At 49.5% G+C, this 19,431-nt stretch overlaps 2 protein-coding genes and 1 non-coding gene across 3 annotated transcripts in view; 2 read left to right on the top strand and 1 right to left on the bottom strand.

The window, feature by feature from the left end:
- ECE2 (endothelin converting enzyme 2) overlaps positions 1-13,445 on the top strand; it is a 14,563-nt gene extending 1,118 nt beyond the window's left edge. Inside the window, exons 5-20 of the mRNA XM_077754579.1 lie at positions 4-177; positions 897-1,021; positions 1,114-1,260; positions 1,424-1,489; positions 5,787-5,975; positions 6,646-6,788; positions 7,168-7,282; positions 8,662-8,772; positions 9,893-9,991; positions 10,096-10,173; positions 10,678-10,781; positions 10,960-11,070; positions 11,196-11,263; positions 11,429-11,619; positions 11,726-11,821; positions 12,538-13,445. Of these exons, the coding sequence (XP_077610705.1) occupies positions 4-177; positions 897-1,021; positions 1,114-1,260; positions 1,424-1,489; positions 5,787-5,975; positions 6,646-6,788; positions 7,168-7,282; positions 8,662-8,772; positions 9,893-9,991; positions 10,096-10,173; positions 10,678-10,781; positions 10,960-11,070; positions 11,196-11,263; positions 11,429-11,619; positions 11,726-11,821; positions 12,538-12,714 (1,994 nt within the window). The 3' untranslated portion in view covers positions 12,715-13,445. The remainder of the gene's footprint in view (positions 1-3; positions 178-896; positions 1,022-1,113; positions 1,261-1,423; positions 1,490-5,786; positions 5,976-6,645; positions 6,789-7,167; positions 7,283-8,661; positions 8,773-9,892; positions 9,992-10,095; positions 10,174-10,677; positions 10,782-10,959; positions 11,071-11,195; positions 11,264-11,428; positions 11,620-11,725; positions 11,822-12,537) is intronic.
- On the bottom strand, positions 5,210-5,294 carry TRNAK-UUU (transfer RNA lysine (anticodon UUU)). The gene has a single exon. It is a non-coding gene; the product is annotated as a tRNA-Lys (tRNA).
- A 5,836-nt stretch (positions 13,446-19,281) lies between the features above and the next one.
- The window catches only part of PSMD2 (proteasome 26S subunit ubiquitin receptor, non-ATPase 2), a 9,669-nt gene continuing 9,519 nt past the window's right edge, over positions 19,282-19,431 (top strand). The window contains exon 1 of the mRNA XM_077754459.1: positions 19,282-19,431. This exon is cut by the window's right edge and continues 20 nt beyond it. Within this exon, the coding sequence (XP_077610585.1) occupies positions 19,319-19,431 (113 nt within the window). The 5' untranslated portion in view covers positions 19,282-19,318.

Below are 19,431 nucleotides of genomic sequence, written 5' to 3'. Positions count from 1 at the left end.
GAGTGGCTGGAAAAATCCTGGAGTCCCTGGACCGTGGGGTGAGTCCCTGTGAGGACTTTTATCAGTTTTCCTGTGGAGGCTGGATTCAGAGAAATCCCCTACCTGATGGACGTTCTCGCTGGAACACCTTCAACAGCCTCTGGGACCAGAACCAGGCCATACTGAAACACCTGCTTGGTGAGTAGGGCTGTCAGGGAGCCGTTCTGCCAAGTACAACTCATGCCTGGAACAGGGCTTCACATTTAGGTACTCAGTAAATGTCCACGACTGAATGGGTAAGTGGATGACTGCAAATGCTCCTGGGTAGGGGATGCAGAGAGCAGGGGGTCCTGAGAGGTGGAGACGGCTTTGAGGGGACAGACCTCTGAGTATGATGAAAGGACTCTTCTCCGCACTCTGCTTGGACCACTGTTGAGACATGGCAGGCACGAGGGGGGCCTGTGGTGCTTAGAGATCTATGAGGGTTTCCAGGGACAGGGGAGAGGAAGTCACGCTTTGCTGTTCCAGATGGTCTTCCCGAGTCTACGTTAGAAGGACTGCCCCTTAACAAGGCAAGGAGAGAGACCAAGCAAGGGCTTAGGACCCCTCTCAGCAGTTAACACAGTTGCCAACCACCCCACAGAAAAATGTGGTCTAGGGGCGCCTGGGTGGCTTAGTCGGTTAAGCGTCCGACTTTCGCTTAGGTCATGATCTCGCGGTTCATGGGTTCGAGCCCCGCGTCGGGCTCTGTGCTGACTGCCAGCCCAGAGCCTGGAGCCTGTTTCAGAGTCTGTGACTCCCTCTCTCTCTGACCCTCCCCTGCTCACGCTGTCTCTCTCTCTCTCCTAGAAATAAATAAAACATTAAAAAAAATTTTTTTAAATAAAAAAAAAAGAAAAATGTGGTCTACCCCACAGAAAACAACACCTTCAACTCCAGCAGCGAGGCCGAGCGGAAGACACAGCGCTTCTACCTATCGTGTCTGCAGGTGGAGCGCATTGAGGAGCTGGGAGCCCAGCCGCTGAGAGACCTCATTGACAAGGTAGGAGCCCTGGGGGAGGTCAGGAGAGGTCCTGGGAGAGGACAAGCCTTGGGAGCCCCTATGCCACAGCTTCTGCTATGGTCTCTACCCAGATTGGTGGTTGGAACATCACGGGGCCCTGGGACCAGAGCAACTTCATGGAAGTGCTGAAGGCAGTAGCAGGGACCTACAGGGCCACCCCTTTCTTCACTGTCTATGTCAGTGCCGACTCCAAGAGTTCTAACAGCAATGTTATCCAGGTACCAGTCTGGGGAAGGATTGAGAGGGACTGATGGACCATTTGCTGAGCCCAGATTCCCCTTCCCTATGACAGGCAGGCTGGGGTGGTCCCACCCCCCACCCTTGCACAAGAGTCCAGGGGTGTGAGAGGGGAAGGCTCACTCCCTTGACTTGCTATTGCAGGTGGACCAATCTGGGCTCTTTCTCCCCTCTCGAGATTACTACCTAAACAGGACCGCCAATGAGAAAGTAAGGAGCATCCCCAGAACACCCAACCCCACCCCTCTGTTGAGCTGGGCTGATTCTTGTTTACTTTCCCCTTTGCTGAGGGTCGTAATGGGGAAGGTGAACCTGTCCTGTCACCTAGTGGGCCTGCTACCCTGCCTTCCGTCTTTCTCCCTTCACGCTTCCCTCATTTTTTTCCTTCCTCCCTTCCACCTTTCCTTCCCTCCCTCCTCTCTTTCCCGTCCTCTTTTCTTTCTTTCCTTCTTTTCCCTCTTCCCTCTTTCCTTCCTCCCCTTTATTCTTCTAGGAAAACATTGTATTGGCATCTACTGTGTGCCAGGTGCAATGAGAGAATTCTGAGATATACCTCCAGAACCACTGTCACACAAAGCTTTCAATGTAGATGGCTTCATGGGCTTAGATAGCTGAGGACGGGCTCAAGAGAGGGTCTCTAGGTCTCAGGAGAGACTCAGGTAGTCAGAGCTTTCCTAATAGGATTGGATTTGAGCCGGGCTCTGTAGAATATCTAAGAGTGGGCAAGGTCATGTTGGGTAATGAGAACAGTTTAAACAAAGTCTTGAGGAAGGAAAGGCTAAGGCATGTTTGAACCGTGAGAAGAGGTCCAGTTTGGCAAAATGTGGAGCTCAAAGCAGATGAGGGGCTGGACAGGTGAATAAGAACTAGTTGCAGAGGAGACCTGGAGTGCCACACTGAGTTCATCGTATAGGTATCGGAGAGCTGCTGCGTGCTCCAGAGCAGGAAGGGAGCAGCCCTTTAGTGAGCAGTGCTTTAGGAAGCCAGTCTGGCTGAGGTGTGACAAGTAGATGCAAGAGACGGAGCCTGGGAGGTGAGTTAAGAGTCAGCCATACTCTGGGGCGCCTGGATGGCTCAGTCAGTTAAGCATCTGACTTCGGCTCAGGTCATGATATCACGGTTTGGGGGTTTGAGCCCCACGTTGGGCTCTGTGCTGACAGCTCAGAGCCTGGAACCTGCTTCGGATTCTGTGTCTCCCTCTCTCTCTGACCCTTCCCCTGCTCATGCTGCCTCTCTCTCTCTCTCTCTCTTTCTCTCTCAGAAATAAATAAAACATTAAAAATTTTTTTAAAAAAGAGCCATAGTCCAGGCTCTGAGTCTGTGAGGGCCCAGATGTGGCCAGTGGCAGAGAGAATGTTAAGAAGGGGAGGATGCGAGGGACATGACCAAGCGCAAATCATGAATTGCTGGTGGCTGGGTGTTTGAAGAGAGGAGTAGAAGGAGGAAGAGATAAAGACAGATGAAGCTGTAAGCCTGAGTGATGGTGGAATGGAGCTGTCTTTGGAGAACCAGGGGTGCCCGTAGGAAGAACCAGCTCAGGGCACATTAGGGAAGAGGAGACAGTGTGATGTCCCAGGAAAAAGGAAACTTTGAGGTCAGACCTTGATTTTGATCCCAGCCCTGCAGCTTGGTTCAGGTTGATTAAGCTCTCTTTGAGGTTGTTTCTTCATCTGTAAAGTGGGGATCATAGCATTTACCTCATATGGTGCTTGTTTGGTGGAGGGATACAAGCTTATGCAGACACTCAGGGAGTGGGAGCGACTTGCTTTAGATGTGTGGTTGTGAGGGACCTGGGCACTGTCTAGAGGTCTAGTCGGGAAGGTCAGCAGGCAGCTCTGGAAGCTGGATGGCATCCTGGAGAGAGGATGAGGCTGGAGGGAGCTTCAGGGGCATCTCCTTCAGTAGGACTTCAGAAGCATCTCCTTAAAAACCTACACAAAGGCTTAGGAGAAGTGAGAGGCAGGGTAGAATACAGAAGGGAAAGAAGAAGGTCCCTGTATTTTAAGGGCAGTGGGAGAAAGACAGCCAGCAAAGTAGGCTGCTGTGGAGTAAAACAACCACTTGAGTCACTTGTCCGTTCAATGGTTTTCAAATACGGAGCATTCCTCAGCCAGGCCCTTCTCCCGCCATGTGGTCCACAAGACATTGCCTTTGACCTCTAGGTCGGGGAGAAGACAGGAAGTGGCTCATTGCCCAGTTGTCCCGTGTGAAGTTGCTGGGACTGCCACAGAGGAGAAGTGCAGTATTCTAGACTGAGAGTCACAGGGACCCACCCTAGTCCTAGGGTAACAGCAGGCTGCAGTGAAGGGAGAGGGTTCAGGCAAAGGGAAAAGCTTGTGCAAAGGCTCTGAGGTGGGGAGGCATATAACCTATTGATGGACCAGAAAGGGGAGTAGGAGGGAAGTGGAGCAAGTCCTTCCAGACAGGTATGTAGATTCATATTATGCATGACCAGTGTGGGTCAGATTTAGCACTTATCCCAAAGAAATGGAAAAAGAAAACTCATCAAAACTGAGATTGGTGGGGCACCTGGGTGGCTCAGTCAGTTGGGTGTCAGACTCTTGGTTTTGACTCAGGTCATGATCTCACAGTTCATAGGATTGAACCTCACATTGGGCTCTGTGCTGACAGCATGGAGACTACTTGGAATTCTCTCTCTCCCTGTCTTTCTGCCCCTCCCTCGCTCATGCTCTCTCTTGCTCTGTGTCCCTGAAACTAATTTAATATACATTTTAAAAATATCAAATTGGGAGTGGCATGAACAGATGTGTGGTTTGACATCACCTGAGTCGGGAGAGGAGAGAATTTTGAGAATTCAGGAGAGAACCACATGGTTCAACAACCAGGAACTGGCAAGAGAAAGCTCCAGTTTGGCTCTCAGTGTGCTGCTGGGTTGTCTGTGCCAGCATCTAGTGGAAGCTGTAGCATAAAAGGTTCACATAGGATAAAAACAGGGTTCGGGAAAGTCTCAGTGTAAGTCTTCAGCTAAAGTAGGGAGACAAAGGGTAAGTGAAGTGGGTGGGGGCATGGTCAGGGCGACTGGCTGAGTCAGCCATTTCCCTCAGGACCTGGGATGACTGGTCCTCAAATCTCTTCCTCTGATACCAGCAGCAAGCGAGAGGAGAGGTAGGAGAAAGACATTTTGAAGTACAGGGAATGGATCTAAAACTTTTCAGCAGAGTGGAAGAGGAGATGGCTTTTGGAGGTTAAAGGAGCTTAGGGTGGGGCTAAAGGGCCAGAGTGAGGAGTGGTCCCTGGGAGGAGGGCCACAGGGAGTTGGTGCTCAGCAATGATGCGGGTCTGTTTGCAGATTCTCAGCTTTTCATTCATATTTATTGAGCACCTATTATGTGCCAGATGCTTGGCTAGAGCCTGAGACTACAGAGAAAATAGCCCCTACCTCATTCAGCTCAAGTGCCAGCAGGGGCTGGAGTGACATAAGCCCCTCCTGGGCCTGAGTAGTGCTGGGGCGCCAGCCCTGGAACTGTCAGGCCTGAGCTACATTCAGATTCTCCCCTCTGCTAGCTTGTGCTATGAGTCAAGTCATGTAGCCTTCCCAACCTTGTTTCCTCATCTGGAAAATGAGACTAATACCCACTTTATGGAGTTGCTGTGAGAGGGAGGCAAGATACATTACCTATAAAGCCCCAGCAGAGTCTGATATATGTGTTTATATGTGGTCACTATGTATTTCTCTTCTGCTCTCCTACCCCCTCCCTCCCCCTTGGAGACTAGGGGGAGCTGAGAAAGCAACAAGGTGGAGGCCTGGCTGGATGGGAGATGGAAGGCTATTTATTTATTTATTTATTTTAATGTTATTATTTATTTCTAGGAAAGAGAAAGAGACAGCATGAGCAGGGGAGGGTCAGAGAGAGAGAGGGAGTCACAGACTGAAACAGGCTCCAGGCTCTGAGCTGGCAGTCAGCACAGAGCCCAACGCGGGGCTCGAACCCACGAACCGCGAGATCACGACCTAAGCAAAAGTCAGACGCTTAACCGACTAAGCCACCCAGGCACGCCGATGGAAGGCTATTTAAATTACTGTGATCAAATTCCACTTGGGGTCCACTCAACTGTTAAGTGAAGGCATGTGGTCACTGATGTGCTGGAAAACTAGAAGGGCTTTAGGGAATGAGAAGGCAGAGCAGTGTGGGAAGCAGGTCTACCTACTGGATGAATATTTACAGAGCACCTATTTTGTGCTAGGCCCCATTCTAGGCCCTAGGGGTAGAGGGGGGACTAAGCTGCTGTAGCTTGGAACAGTGCTCTCTTGCACTAACCTTCTCATTTTGGAAATAAATGATCAACAAGTGTACGAATAAAGAAACAAGATCCTAGCAGGTGTTGGTAAGCAGTATGACAGAAACAAAACAGGATCATCCAAGGAAGCTTCTGTGAGGAGAGGCATCAGAAGGGTTGGTGAACAGAGGTGGAGGCCAGAGCAGACCCTCCCAGCCTTGGGCAGGACCTGTTGCTGGGCTCTGGGGATGACCCAGGGCCTTGACAGGTGCTCACTGCCTACCTGGACTACATGGAGGAGCTGGGGATGCTGCTGGGTGGACAGCCAGCCTCTACGCGGGAGCAGATGCGGCAGGTGCTGGAGCTGGAGATACAACTGGCCAACATCACAGTGCCCCAAGACCAGCGGCGGGATGAGGAGAAGATCTATCATAAGATGAGCATTGCGGAGCTGCAGGTGGGGCTGGTGAGAACAGAGATAGCTGGGAGGGGCCAGCCCAATCCGTTCCTCATTTGCTTGCTTTTGTGAGCTTCCCAGCCACACTGTTACTATCCTGGAAAGAAAAGTGGTGTCCATTGTAGGCTACCTCTCACTAGGCCATCTCTTGGTCCTCCTTCATGTTGCCTGGGGATGCATAGAGGGATCATGTTAAAAAATCTATAACAATTTGTACAAGATGTCCACAAAACAATCAGAAGAAATTTGAAAGCATCTCCTTTAGTTGCCAGGAATCAACACTTCAGTTGGATTATGGAGTGGTTGGATAAGATGTGGTTCTAGAAGGAGAGACCAGTTATATAGGGACTCTGGGTGGTGTCAGGAGAGTAGTATTTTATCAATGGTTATGAAAATATTTGAATATCTATGCCCCAGCTGAGTATTACATAGGATGCTTTTTCTTGTATAATAAGTTACTGGGCTCCCAGACTGAGGAGCACTCAGGCCAGGGGGAAAAGGGTTTATTGCAGGAAGGGGCTCCCAAGAAGCTGATAATGTTGCCATGGCAATGGGAAGGGCTCCCAGGCTTCAGCATATCAATGGGGGGGAGGGAGGTCTGCTGGAAGCCAGGAGGGTAGGCAAGGAGGCTTGAGATTTGTTTTGTTTTGTTTTGTTTTTTGACTTGTAGGTCCTGGCGCCCTCCGTGGACTGGTTGGAGTTTCTGTCTTTCTTGCTGTCACCACTGGAGCTGGGTGACTCTGAGCCCGTGGTGGTGTATGGAACGGATTATTTGCAGCAGGTGTCAGAGCTCATCAACCACACAGAGCCAAGGTTGGGGGAAGCCCAGAGTGTGGGAGGTGGGGCTCAGAGCTCCATGCAGGTCCAGGCAGGCACTGGGCATGGGGGACTGGCACAGCCAAACACAGAACAGCATTTGACAAGGCCCTGAGCTTTCCAAACATCAAAAGTGGATATCTGCAGGCTATTCCCCTAGGCTGGGGCTTCAGGGACCCCATTTGTGCTCTTTATTCCCACACCTTCTCCAAAGTGACTTCTGCAGGCAGGTGTGTGGTCCCAGAGGCGAGAGGGGAATTCTGGGACAGCTCCTCCATATGCCTCTCAGGGCTTCTGCTGTCTGGGTATTCATGGAGCTTGGGGGTGAAAATAGTACTCCACTTGCCCTTCCCTTATGTTCTGGTCTGGATGCCAGCGTCCTGAACAATTACCTGATTTGGAACCTGGTGCAGAAGACAACCTCGAGCCTGGACCACCGCTTTGAGTCTGCGCAAGAGAAGCTGCTGGAGACCCTCTATGGCACCAAGAAGGTGAGCTTTCTGACTCTATCCCCACCTTGCAGTCCAGTCTAGCTGCCAGCAGGCACCATTTGCCTCATGGTATAGCATGGAGCACAGGAGTAGGAATCAAGATGACGGGTTTCAATCCCAACTCCTTCATTGTTTAGCCTATGGGACCTTGGGCATGTCACCCAACCTCTCTGACTCCCCATTTCCTGGTGTGTGAAGCAAGAGTATCTTGTAAGGTTGTCTTCAGGACTGAGTTCATGTAAGTGAAGCACCTACCCAGTACATGCTATGTAGAGGTGCTCAGCTTTGATGGTGATGGTTAAGACAATGAATAAATGCAGTTCTTAGTTTCAAGATGCCCCATTAAGTGGGGAAAATGGATATGTAAACAAACATTGTATTTTGTGGGGGTAAGTGCTCACACCTTGTGAAAGACCTTTGTGCTATAGAACAAAGGAAGGGATAGCACCCCCTACCTGGGGGAGGAGGCTTCATCAAGAGGTGACATTTGAAGTAGTTCACCAAGGGAGCAAGGGAGAAGGGCATTCTAAGCAGAAAGAACAGCATGTGCAAATTCCCAGAGGCCAGGAGCATTGTGGGCTTGCACGTGCTCTGGTATGAGCTCGCAAACAGGGCAACTGAGAGGCTGAGGGTGGTGAGGTGGGCCTGGGGCAGTCCATGAAGGGATCTGAATGCTCTGTTAAGAAGTCAGGCCTTTAAAAAAAAAAAAGTCAGGCCTTGATTGTTTCAGTTATGCGGAACCATGAGATGATTTTAAGCAGAAGCATAACCCAGTTAGATTTGTGTATTGGATACTCTTTCTGGCAGCTAAATGGAAGATGGAGGGGAGTGTCACCGGAAGGGGAGGGGGATGAGAATGGAATCAGAGTGTCTAGTTAGGAGGTGACTGCAATCTTTGGGCCAGAGATGAGAGTGTTGTAGGGCAGGGAAGTGGTAATGGGGTGGACAGGGGAGATGACTAAGAAGTAGAGGTAGGAGACACTGGTGATAGATAGATTGAATGTAGAGGTAGGGAGATGGAGAATTTGATGACTTGCAGATTTCTGACATGAGGGACTGACTGGATATAAGGCTGGTATATGGAGCTGAGCTAAGAAGCTTCAGGACTGAAGTGGGCCTCTTAGAAACTTAAGAGGAGGAGAGTACTGAGCACAGAGTAGGCAGCACACGTATTCCTCCTGCGGTTTTGGTGCTGGAATTGGCACACTTTTTTACTCTGCCCTTTATTTTCCCTGGAGTCTGAGGGAGAGACGACAGCACCCCAAACCCAGGCTTCCATTGTTCATAGCTGAGAGGGCTGGCCCCAGAGACAGAGAGGAGAGCGGCCCAGACGGAGAGCACAGTCATCTCTGGGAGGCCTGGCTCTTTGTCCCTTACAGTCCTGCACGCCAAGGTGGCAGACCTGCATCTCCAACACTGATGACGCACTTGGCTTCGCTTTGGGCTCCCTCTTTGTGAAGGCCACATTTGACCGGCAAAGCAAGGAAATTGTGAGTCTTCAAGGTTCTTCCAATAATACCCCTTGTTTTAGTTAAAATTCACTGTTCCTTCATGTGTGTACATGGAGGGTGTGAAAAACTGAAAGGAAATTCATCAATAAATGAACAGTAATTACTTTGGGTGATGGGATTTTGAGGTGTTCTTTTTGTTCTTTAAAGTTCTCTGTATTTTCCAAATGTTCTGCAATGAGTTTATGTTGCCTCTCCAGTTACAAAAATAATACTTATTATTTATGAGGAGGTGATAATGAATGTGCTTAAAGAATTGTCTACAAGAATGTTTATTGTAGGATAGTTTATAATAGGTGAAAATGAAAACTTAAATGTCTAATCATAGGGGACTGGAAGAAAGATTGTGGTTAGAGTGGGTTGTGAGGCAGCCTTAAAACTCATGATATATTGTTAAGTGAAAAGAAGTAGCTTACAAAATATATGTATGTTATACAGCATAATTCTGGGTTATATATGCATATCTGGGCAGGGAAAGACACTCAAAGTATATAATCGAAATGTTAAAAGGACTTATCTCTGAGTGATGGGCTTATTAAGTGGTCTGTTTTCTTCTTCAACTTTTCTCAATTTCCTAAATTTTCTTTTTTCTTTTTTTTAAGTTTTATTTGTTTGTTTATAGAACACACACTCATGAGTGTGTAGGGAGGGGCAGTGAGAGAGGGAGAGAGAGGCTCCCAAGTGGGCTCTGTGCTGTCAGTGCAGAGCCAGACACGGGGCTCAATCCCATGAACCGTGAGATCGTGACCCAAACCAAGATCAAGAATTAGCCACTTAACCAACTGAGCCACATGAGTGCCCCTAATTTTCTACTATTAATGCCTTCCTTTCACAATCAGTTAAAAATCAATGTACTCTATTAAATTATATTTATTCAATTAACTTATTGTCAGCTAAAATTCTTGATTAATTGGAAAAAGAGCCACCCACCATCTCAGCAGCTTCACAAGAATGGTGTTTGCTTTTCATCTTCCCAAGATGCTTGGTCTTATTTCAAGAGTTTGGGCACTCCCCTGAAAGAAGGGGATGAGACACTAGGGTGCATGGGGAGAAAGAATGTATCAGTGTGAGTGGAAGCCGACTGGTGCCTGCTCTCTCCCAGGCTGAGGGGATGATCAGCGAGATCCGGACTGCCTTTGAGGATGCCCTGGGGCAGCTGGTTTGGATGGATGAGAAAACCCGCCAGGCAGCCAAGGAGAAAGTGAGCCGTGGCAAGGGTTGGGGCGCCATCTTCAGGTGGGGATGGAGGATACAGTTTTTTGGGGGGAGCCTGGGAAGGGAAACCCTTTAACCTGGTCTTTTCAGGCAGATGCCATCTATGATATGATTGGTTTCCCGGACTTCATCCTGGAGCCCAAAGAGCTGGATGATGTTTATGATGGGGTGAGTACCTCTACTCACCAGCGCTGAATTTCATCCCGGGGAGAGGGGGCCTTTATTCTTGGCTCAGTAATTGGGGCTCAAGCACTGGGAGGGAAGGAGGTGGTTGCTGGTTCCTTTCAGAGGCAAGTGTGGGCAACTGACGTTATTCAAATGCTGGCTCTGTGCCAGACTACAGGCATTGGTAGAATGCAGTGTTCACAAATCCTGTTTCTACTTCTACCTGACTGTGTAACCTTGGACAAGTTATATAACTTCTCTGGGCCTCGGTGTCTTCATTTGTAAAATGGGGATCCTAGTAGTACCTACCTCATAGGGTTGTTGTGAGACTAGAAGGAGGTGGTATGTAAATATTGGCAATTATTATTTCTTAAATATTTTACTCTTACTTTGCAGTTGAAGAAACAAACTGAGGCTTAGAGAGGTGCTAATTAGTAGCCAAACTGGGACTATTATCTTCTCCAACATGTTGTCTTGCTTGCTTTCTGCTTCTCACCACTCCCACAGTATGAAGTCTCTGAAGATTCCTTTTTCCAGAACATGCTGAATTTGTACAATTTCTCTGCGAAGGTGATGGCTGACCAACTCCGCAAGCCTCCCAACCGGGACCAGTGAGAATGGGGGGCTGTAGAGGCTTGGGGCAGCAGGAGAGATAAAGGGGATTTCCAGGGCTGGGGAAGGAGGTGGCAAGACATTTCAACCAGAGGTGCAAGGACTTTGCAGGAGATAGGTCAGGGCTGCTGGGCTGGGCATCAGGAGAGCCTCAGCCTCTCCCTTTTGCTCTGCCAGGTGGAGCATGACCCCGCAGACAGTGAATGCCTACTACCTTCCAACCAAGAATGAAATCGTCTTCCCTGCTGGCATCCTGCAAGCCCCCTTCTATACCCGTAACCATCCCAAGTGTGTCTGAGGCAGGAGGAGCTGGGTGCTGGGGCCTGGGCCTGCTGATGAGCTGGGCACAGGGCTGGCGGTGGGGTCCAGAGGTTCCCCTACCATGTCCTCATGCAGCATTCCTCACCTCCCAGGGCCCTGAACTTTGGTGGCATCGGTGTGGTGATGGGCCATGAGTTGACACATGCCTTTGATGACCAAGGTAGAGGAGGCCCACGGAGTCGCCCCCTCCAGCCTAGAATTCCTGGTAGTTCTTTCAAGGCCTCGGGATTTCGGGAACAGGCCACAGGGGCCCTGGAGTCTGTGCACTAGGGCTGGTGGAGGGCTGCTCTGGTCTGAGTGTGGTGCAAAGGTTAGCTCTCCTCAGGGCGCGAATATGACAAGGAAGGGAACCTGCGGCCCTGGTGGCAGAATGAGTCACTGGCAGCCTTCCGGAATCACACAGCCTGCATGGAGGAGCAGTACAGCCAGTACCAGGTCAACGGGGAGAGGCTCAACGGCCGCCAGACACTGGGGGAGAACATTGCTGACAACGGGGGACTTAAGGCTGCCTATAATGTGAGTGGCCTGGTGGGCCTCCAGTGGACGAGGCCCATCCACCCTGGGGGCACGGGCAGTGGTGGGCAAGCCCTGATGGACTTGCCCGCCCTGTGCCTGACCCCAGGCTTACAAAGCGTGGCTGAGGAAGCACGGGGAGGAGCAGCAGTTGCCGGCCGTGGGGCTCACCAATCACCAGCTCTTCTTTGTGGGATTTGCGCAGGTATCGCCCTCCTAGGAGGCCTGGGGCCTGCCCCTCTCTCCCACTCCCTCCTGGGCATGTCATTAGAAGTCTGGGGCATGCAAGAAAGGAACTGGGAAATGAGGCTGAAGCTGGAGTATGAAAGTTGGTCTGGGAGGGCCTCGTGCCCAGAGCTTCTCAGCTGGGGCTTGTGAGAGCATGCATAGGGGAGGCCTGCGGAAGGAGACCCCTTCAGGCTTTTGCAGATCTCTAAGGGCAGGGCTGTCAGGCTTGAGGCGTGGCCGGTAGGGAGCAGGGTTGATCCCTGCCATGTTCCTATAAGGTAGCTATGGAGGAGGCAGCTGAAGCCTGGGGACAAAGTGGGTCATCCAGGGCTACCCAGGAATAAAGGAAATGGCAGAGCAAGTCCTCAGGCGGGGTCTCCTGAAGTACTTTGCACTCCGGCAGGCATGCTTCTTCCCCTCAGATGCATCCAATCTGGGCAACCCAGTGTCCAGGGCACCTCTGAAAGGCCTTCAAGGAGTTCAGGAAGGAGGGCACGGTTCCCTCCCTTGGTGCTGATGGGGGGTGGGGGGGGTAGGGCAGTAGCTGAGACGATGGCTGTGTCCCGGACACCACTTGAGCAGAGGGGCTGGGGTAGAGGTTGTTTGCGTCCCTGGGATGGCTCAGCTGCAGTCAAGTCTGTGGCCCTGCCTGCACTAGACACCGTATGTCCCTGTGTCTGTCCTGGCCCGCAGGTGTGGTGCTCAGTCCGCACACCCGAGAGCTCTCATGAGGGGCTTGTGACCGACCCCCACAGCCCTGCCCGCTTCCGCGTGCTGGGTACTCTCTCCAACTCCCGTGACTTCCTGCGGCACTTCGGCTGCCCTGTCGGCTCTCCCATGAACCCAGGGCAGCTGTGTGAGGTGTGGTAGACCTGGGACTGGGGAGGAGGGCCTGGCTGTTGCCGGGGCCTGGGGCAGCTTGCCCAGCAAGGCTGTTTGCTCCAGGTTTAGAGAGGTCAAATGCCAGGTCTACACCACAGGTGACGTGAGTCCCGGTCCTCCCTCAAACACCACATTGTGCCTCTGCTTTGGGGGTATCCCTGCCTCCAGCGGAGCCCCCACCATTCACTGTGACATCCTTCCATGTCACCCTGACTGTAAGAGGCCTGGGTGGGGGGCACTGGTTCCCACAGGAAGGAGTCTGCTTCTTCTGGTCCTAAGATCACTTGATTGGTGGCCTTGGGACCTGCTGTGCCTGCTGTACTCTGACCACACAGGGCCTGGGTGGTGTGCCTCCCATACTTCTCCCAGAGGCTCACTCAGTGTCCGCTTGGGGGTGGATTCAGCTCTTTTCAGCCCACCCTCGGGGGCTGCTGCCCACCCATGTTCCTCATGCTGCTGTTCCCAGTACTCCTTCCAAACCTCCCTGACAGACCAACTATACTCAGCTCTTAGTGGAAGCCTGAGGGCCTTTATGAGCCCTCCTGCTGCCTCCTGGTTTCCCTGGGCTCAGAGGGGAAGTATGTACGGTGTGTATGTATGGGGATGCTGGTTCCTGTGTCTTGGGTCACTAGTCTTAGGGGATGGCTAATCTTCCCTAGCCCAAGCAGAAAAGCAGATAGAACAGAGATAGAGAGAGAAGGATAGAGTTTATTTTTACAGGGGAGAGGGTGGGGAGGGAGGGGTCTTGGCCCTGTAGGACCCTGTGCCAATAAATAGACATTAGTCAGCCTGTCTCTTCCTTCAGTCCTGTTTTCATTTATTCATTTACTCATTCCACCAACATTTATCGAGTACCTACTACATGCCAGGCACTCTTCTAGACACTCATTTACTCAGTCACCAGACACAGGGGACAGAAATATGAAGCCCAAGAAGTCAGAGAAGGAGAGTCAGGATGAAGGAATGGAATGAAGTTGAGTTTTGCTGGGTGGAGTACCTTCTCTGGTGGTCATATCCCCATCACTGGAAGGATTTGCCACTGCCCTCCGCTGGTGCATGAAGCCAGGCCTAACACTGAGTCTGGGTAACCAGGGGCCAAGGTCAGCTTGGAAGATGGGTGGCCCTTACTCTACAGTGGAGGAAAGCCCTGGCCAAGGTAGCATGCCATTCCCTGGAGCTCAGAACACCTGTTTCTGCCTGTGGCTGAGAAGACATGCATTTCTCCATAGCCTTGAAGGCTCAGTACTCCCAAGAGTCACTTATCCACCACACACCCTCATCGATGCCTACCAAGAGCCGGGCAGAGACCGCAGCTCTGCCTTACCCTCCCGAGCAAGGGAGGGGAAAAGGAACATTTGTTGAATACCTCTTGTGTTCCAGGCACTTCTGTTAGATGCCTCATTTTTTTTATTCATTCATTCATCTATTAATGTATGCATTCATGGTTTATTATTATTTTAAGCATATTTATTACCAACAGTGTGCCAGGAACGGGAGACACAGAGATGAATACGATGGTTCTTTCCCTCAGGTTGTTCTTCTATTGGCGATTTCACCTTCATGAGCTCATCTGATCCCCATAGCAACCATGTTTTATAAGTGCTCTAGTTTCCATTTCACAGATCTAACCCTAAGTACTTCACTACCGTTAAAGAGGCCTGGATTGAAATTGAAGCTCGGATAGCTGTATGAGCTTAAGCTTGTTCCCTCTAACCTCTATGAGCCCCAGTTTCTTTATCTGAAAAATGAGAACCAGAGCAAGAAAGTGGAAAGAGTTATCACAGTTGTCTTTAAAACTCAGCATTCTCCAAAGTCTAAGCAGAGGTGTGTCTGTTGAGTTTGGAAGCGTAAGTGAAGCTCTGGCAGTGATTACTGCTGAGGCTATGATCCCCGGGTATTGGCACACGTGTCCCACAGTCTGTATCCTGCCCCTGTGTCCTGTCCCCATAAAGAGCTGTATGTGGGCCCCTGTCATGTTACATGGAGGTGCTGGCTGCTCAGAAAGGAAGACAGTAGTGGCTTCAGGATCTCTAAGACTAAGGGAAAACATGGCTGAGCCTCTGAAAGCAGGACTCTGGGGAGAGACAGCAAAGTGTATTGAAGAGGGCCATCATGCTTGGAGACCTGGTTCTGCCTCCAGCTCCGTCACTTCCTAGCTGTGTGACACTAGGCATGGCTCATCCCCTCTTCAGGGCTCCGTTTCCTTAGCAGTCTGTAAAACAAGGGTCTTGGACGAGATGATCTGTGAGGACCAGTTCAGCATTAGTGTTTTAAGCAGTGAGTTCATGGGCTTCGCAAATATCCAGAAATATTAAGACATGCATGTGAAGTTTGGCTGTTGTACAGAGAATGAGATTTCTAATGTCAGAGATCATAATAGGTGAAGAGAGAGGCTTGGCAGCTCTTCCCTTTACATCTGATTTCAGAGGCCAGTTTAGGGTGCTGGCTAGTGAGCCACTGTGGCACTGAAGCGCCACATGTGCAAAAAGGTCAAAGGTCAGCTTTCATTTACGGAGTCCCTGTTTTGCTAAGCCAGTGCTTTAAGATCATCTTGTTAAATTCCCACAACAACTTACAAGAAGGTTCTGTAATTGTCTCTATTTTACAAGTGGAGAAACTAAGAAAAAAAATCACATAATTTCCAATGTCAGATAAGACAGACTGCGTTAAAGTCAGACTTGGAGCTCAGATGCTCTTAATCACCACCATTTAGTCTTCTAGGTCATGACGGAGTTTAGACTCATGCATAGACATCTGTCTTCTGGTCAGTGTCATTGCACTTCGATGTCAGACCATCACCAGCAGGTGCATTTCCGTGACACTTAGCTACCCCGGGCCAGGCATATGTGACAACCAGGCAACTGCAGGGAACCTAAACACGTGTCGAGCTGAAATTAAGCCAGGTAGCACCTGCTTGTTTAACACTCTGCAGGTGCTTGGTTCCAGAGGCAAGGCAAGGTGAACATCAGGTGACAGATGTAATCTTCACCCTTAGTGGCCCTGCCAAACTGATGAATATGCATCTGTGATATGCTCTGATGTGTTAAGGCAGAAGGGGAAATAAAGGATACTTCTCCCAGGTGGACACGTGAGAACAGTTGTTGGTAAGGTGTTGGGCCATACCCTACACTGTCCCATTGAGAAGTCTAATTCCCATGCATGATGAGGCACATATGCCAAACAATATGATTTCACACTAGGAAGCACTCTGGAAATTTTAGGTTGGAAGAGAGTCCCTCATAAAATAAGTACAGTTTCAGTGGGCCTATCTATCATGATGCACAAATGGAAAATCCAAACAGTTTCTTTTTTTTTTTTTAATTTTTAAAATGTTTAGTCTTAGAGCAAGCATGCACACGTGAGCGGGGGAGGGGCAGAGAGAAGGAGACACGGACTCTGAAGCAGGCTTTGAGCTGTCAGCACAGAACCCAACGTGGGGCTTGAACTCACAAACTGTGAGATCATGAACTGAGCCAAAGTCGGATGCTTAACTGATTGAGCCACCCAGGTGCCCCACAGAATGGTTTCTTGATGCCCAGCTCTGAGCTCCAAAGAGACTCCTGATGGGCCATTATTTTACATAAAGATGACCTGACTGAATGCAAAATGAACTCATTCATTCAATAAATATTTGTTAAGGCTTACCACAAGCCAGGCATTAGGTTGGTGCTAGGGGCAAAAGATGAATAAGAAGCAGTTCTTGTCTTCTAACAGCTCAGAATCTAGGGAAAGAGAGACATCTATCAAGCATGGTGGGAGCACAGAAAAGAAATGAGTAACTTGAAGGGTAGAACAGGAAAATCTTCCTAGGTGACACTGAGCTGGAGTGCAGAGAATGGGAGAATTTGGTAGCTAAAAAACAGTGAAGGGCATTCTATACAGAAAGAATAGCAACATGAAAAGGTCAATCATCTTGAAGGGACAGGGCATGTTCAGAAATGAAAGGTTTAGGATGATCAGGTGAAAGAGGCATGATGAAAGGTGAGAGTCTGGAAAAGGGAAGTTGTAACAGTACTTATGAAAAGAGGAGACTGTAACATCCACTGTCAGTACTGGGAATTAAAAGTCAGAAGGGCCACAGTGCAATCTATTTGAGAAATATCACACAAAGAAAGTAGCAACCCAGTGGAAACAGTGCAATGCTGTGTCCTGCCGGGAGCACTTCCAGTGTTATGTAAATCATGCTTTGTGTTAAATGGTTCTCAAAGGAGTGGAGCCATCCACAAGATGTGTAGCTCTATAGCTCAAGCCAAGAGTTTGGGTGGCTTATGAACTCAATGTGAAGGAAGGTAGTAGGAAGGGCCAGGTGATGAGCTGCCCTTAATTAGAGAGTAATATGGCCACAAGGCTGGGAGTTTGGCCAAATGGTAGGAAGGACTGCTTCTAGGAGGGCAATTTGACTGAAAAGAAGCTTGAGGCAGGACATCAGTATTATCATGGGGCCTTGGAAATAATTGCCAGACATTTGTATTTGGCTAAAGAGGATTGGGGCTTGCGTACTTGGAAGTGGGGAGCAGGGGACAAGCATGTTTATCTCAGCCCTGAATATTTGAGGTAGTTGGAAAATGACAACTGGCTCCTTTCCAGTTGCCAGGCACCCAACTAGGCACTTTATATATATTGTCTTATTTCATTTTCTTTTTTCTTAAAAAAATTTTTTTTAACATTTATTCATTTTTGAGAGAGAGAGTACAAGTAGGGGAGGGGCAGAGAGAGAGGGAGACACAGAATCCAAAGAAGGCTCTAGGCTCTGAGCTGTCAGCACAGAGCCTGACACAGTGCTTGAACCCACGAATGGTGAGATCATGACTTGAACCAAAATCAGATGCTTAACCCACTGAGCCACCCAGGCGCCCGGTCTTATTTCATTTTCAACACACAACTTATAAGAGATACTTTATTACCCACATTTCATAGAGACAGAAACCTGGCTGAGAGAGGTTAGGGAGCCTGCTTAAGTATTATAGCTAGTGAAGGGCAGAATGTGGTTTTAAACACCAGGTCTATTGCTCTCTAAAGCTTATGTTCTCCTCCTCCTCCCCCAGCCCTCCACAACTTTTCATTGTGAAACATTTCAAACTTACAAAAAAGTTGAAACATAGTACAATAAACATTCACTTACTTTTCATCCGGAGGCACCAGCCATTAATGGCCTGTGTGCTGTGCCACATCACCCCATCTCCTCTAAGATACTTGATTGGGATATGACTGGTATAAAAGACAAAATCTGAGATCTGATAGAAGGAAGTAATGGAAAAAGGAGAGACTTAGAAGAAATACCTCTACAAATGACTGAAGAAAGCATGACAATGTGTGGATATCTTGGAAGCCACAGATAGACTAGGCAGAACAGCTATGGACTGCCCAACTTCTTTTCAGCAGACCAGAGCTAGCCATTGGTGAGGGAAATGGAAGGTCATCCCCAAAATCCAACACTGAGTGAAAAAAGCAATAGGTTTTAAAATGGGCTTCAGACCTTTTACATATATATCTATACAAATATTTAGCCAACACTCATTCAGTGCTAGCCACACTGTTCTAGATGCTTAAAAAAAAAAAAAGACAAACATTTTCTGCATTCTTTAATGCCTCAGAACCCATAATAAAGATCCCAGGCCAAAGTAAGTGTTCCTACCAGACAAAGGGGAGTTGTTACTTCCTCTTTTTTCACCTTCTAGATGCATACACATAGTCCAAACTGAAGAAGAAACTTGGAAGTTTGCTTAAGCGATTGTGAGCTTGGAAGACTAAATGATCAAGGTTCAAATCCTGATTCTACTACTTACTATGATTTCCTCTGCAAAACGGACACAACCTTACCACATTCAAAAGGCTGTGAGAACATCATGTATCATTCATAACCAGTCCTGATATAAACAGTGTTCTTCACACCTCTTCTAAATCATAACAAAGAGAGGAAGACCAAAAGACAGATTGAAGGCAAAGACCTTGTCTTAATCTGATTTTGGTTCCAGAATTTAGCATTGGAGTATAGGACTATTTTATTCTACTCGAAATGGCACTACCGGTGGATTTAAGAATTACGGTATCCTTAAGATAATAGTAGAGCACTCTCGTTCAATTGGGATAATGTTATGACGTTAATATTCCACCGTGCTGTGGGTGTGTAGGGAGGCAGTAGATGTAGATTACAGACTTCACACAGTGCGGGATTTGAAGAATCTCGTCCGTATGTCCCACTACGGAGCCAACTGGGGTGTCAATGTGTGTACTATTCACACCTCTATGAGGAAACCTATGGGCGGTCTCTTCGGCTCGTTCAGCTCCAACCACAGCTAGCTGACCCGGATCGAAGACTGCGCGATCGCGTGGCGTTCAGGAAACTCCTTGCCCAAGCCCAGGCCGCGCCTAAAGCGCGCTGGGGGTTGGAAATTGTAGTTTTCGAGCGACTTCCGTGGGCGGGGTGCGAAGGCTGGGACTCCCACGCCGCGGGGGTGGGTGGGTTGCAGCGGCGTTTCCGGTCGCCTGCTGGCTCGGGAGGAAGAGCTCCGTGGGCCACCCGCGCAAGGCCGTGTGGGAAACGGGGCGGTGCGAGCGGTGCGCGCGCAGCTGGCCGGCAGTGGCTGTGGAGATGGAGGAGGGTGGACGGGATAAGGCTCCGGTGCAGCCTCAGCAGCCCCCAGGGACCGCACCGGGCGTAGCGGACGAGAAGCCGGGGGGCAAGGAGCGGGGGGGGGCCGGCGG

Source organism: Crocuta crocuta, unplaced genomic scaffold (genome assembly GCF_008692635.1).
Source record: "Crocuta crocuta isolate KB4526 unplaced genomic scaffold, BGI_CrCroc_1.0 scaffold70, whole genome shotgun sequence".
Classification (NCBI taxonomy): Eukaryota; Metazoa; Chordata; class Mammalia; order Carnivora; family Hyaenidae; genus Crocuta; species Crocuta crocuta.
Note: the sequence above shows the minus strand (reverse complement) of the source record. Positions and strands in the feature narration are given on the sequence as shown.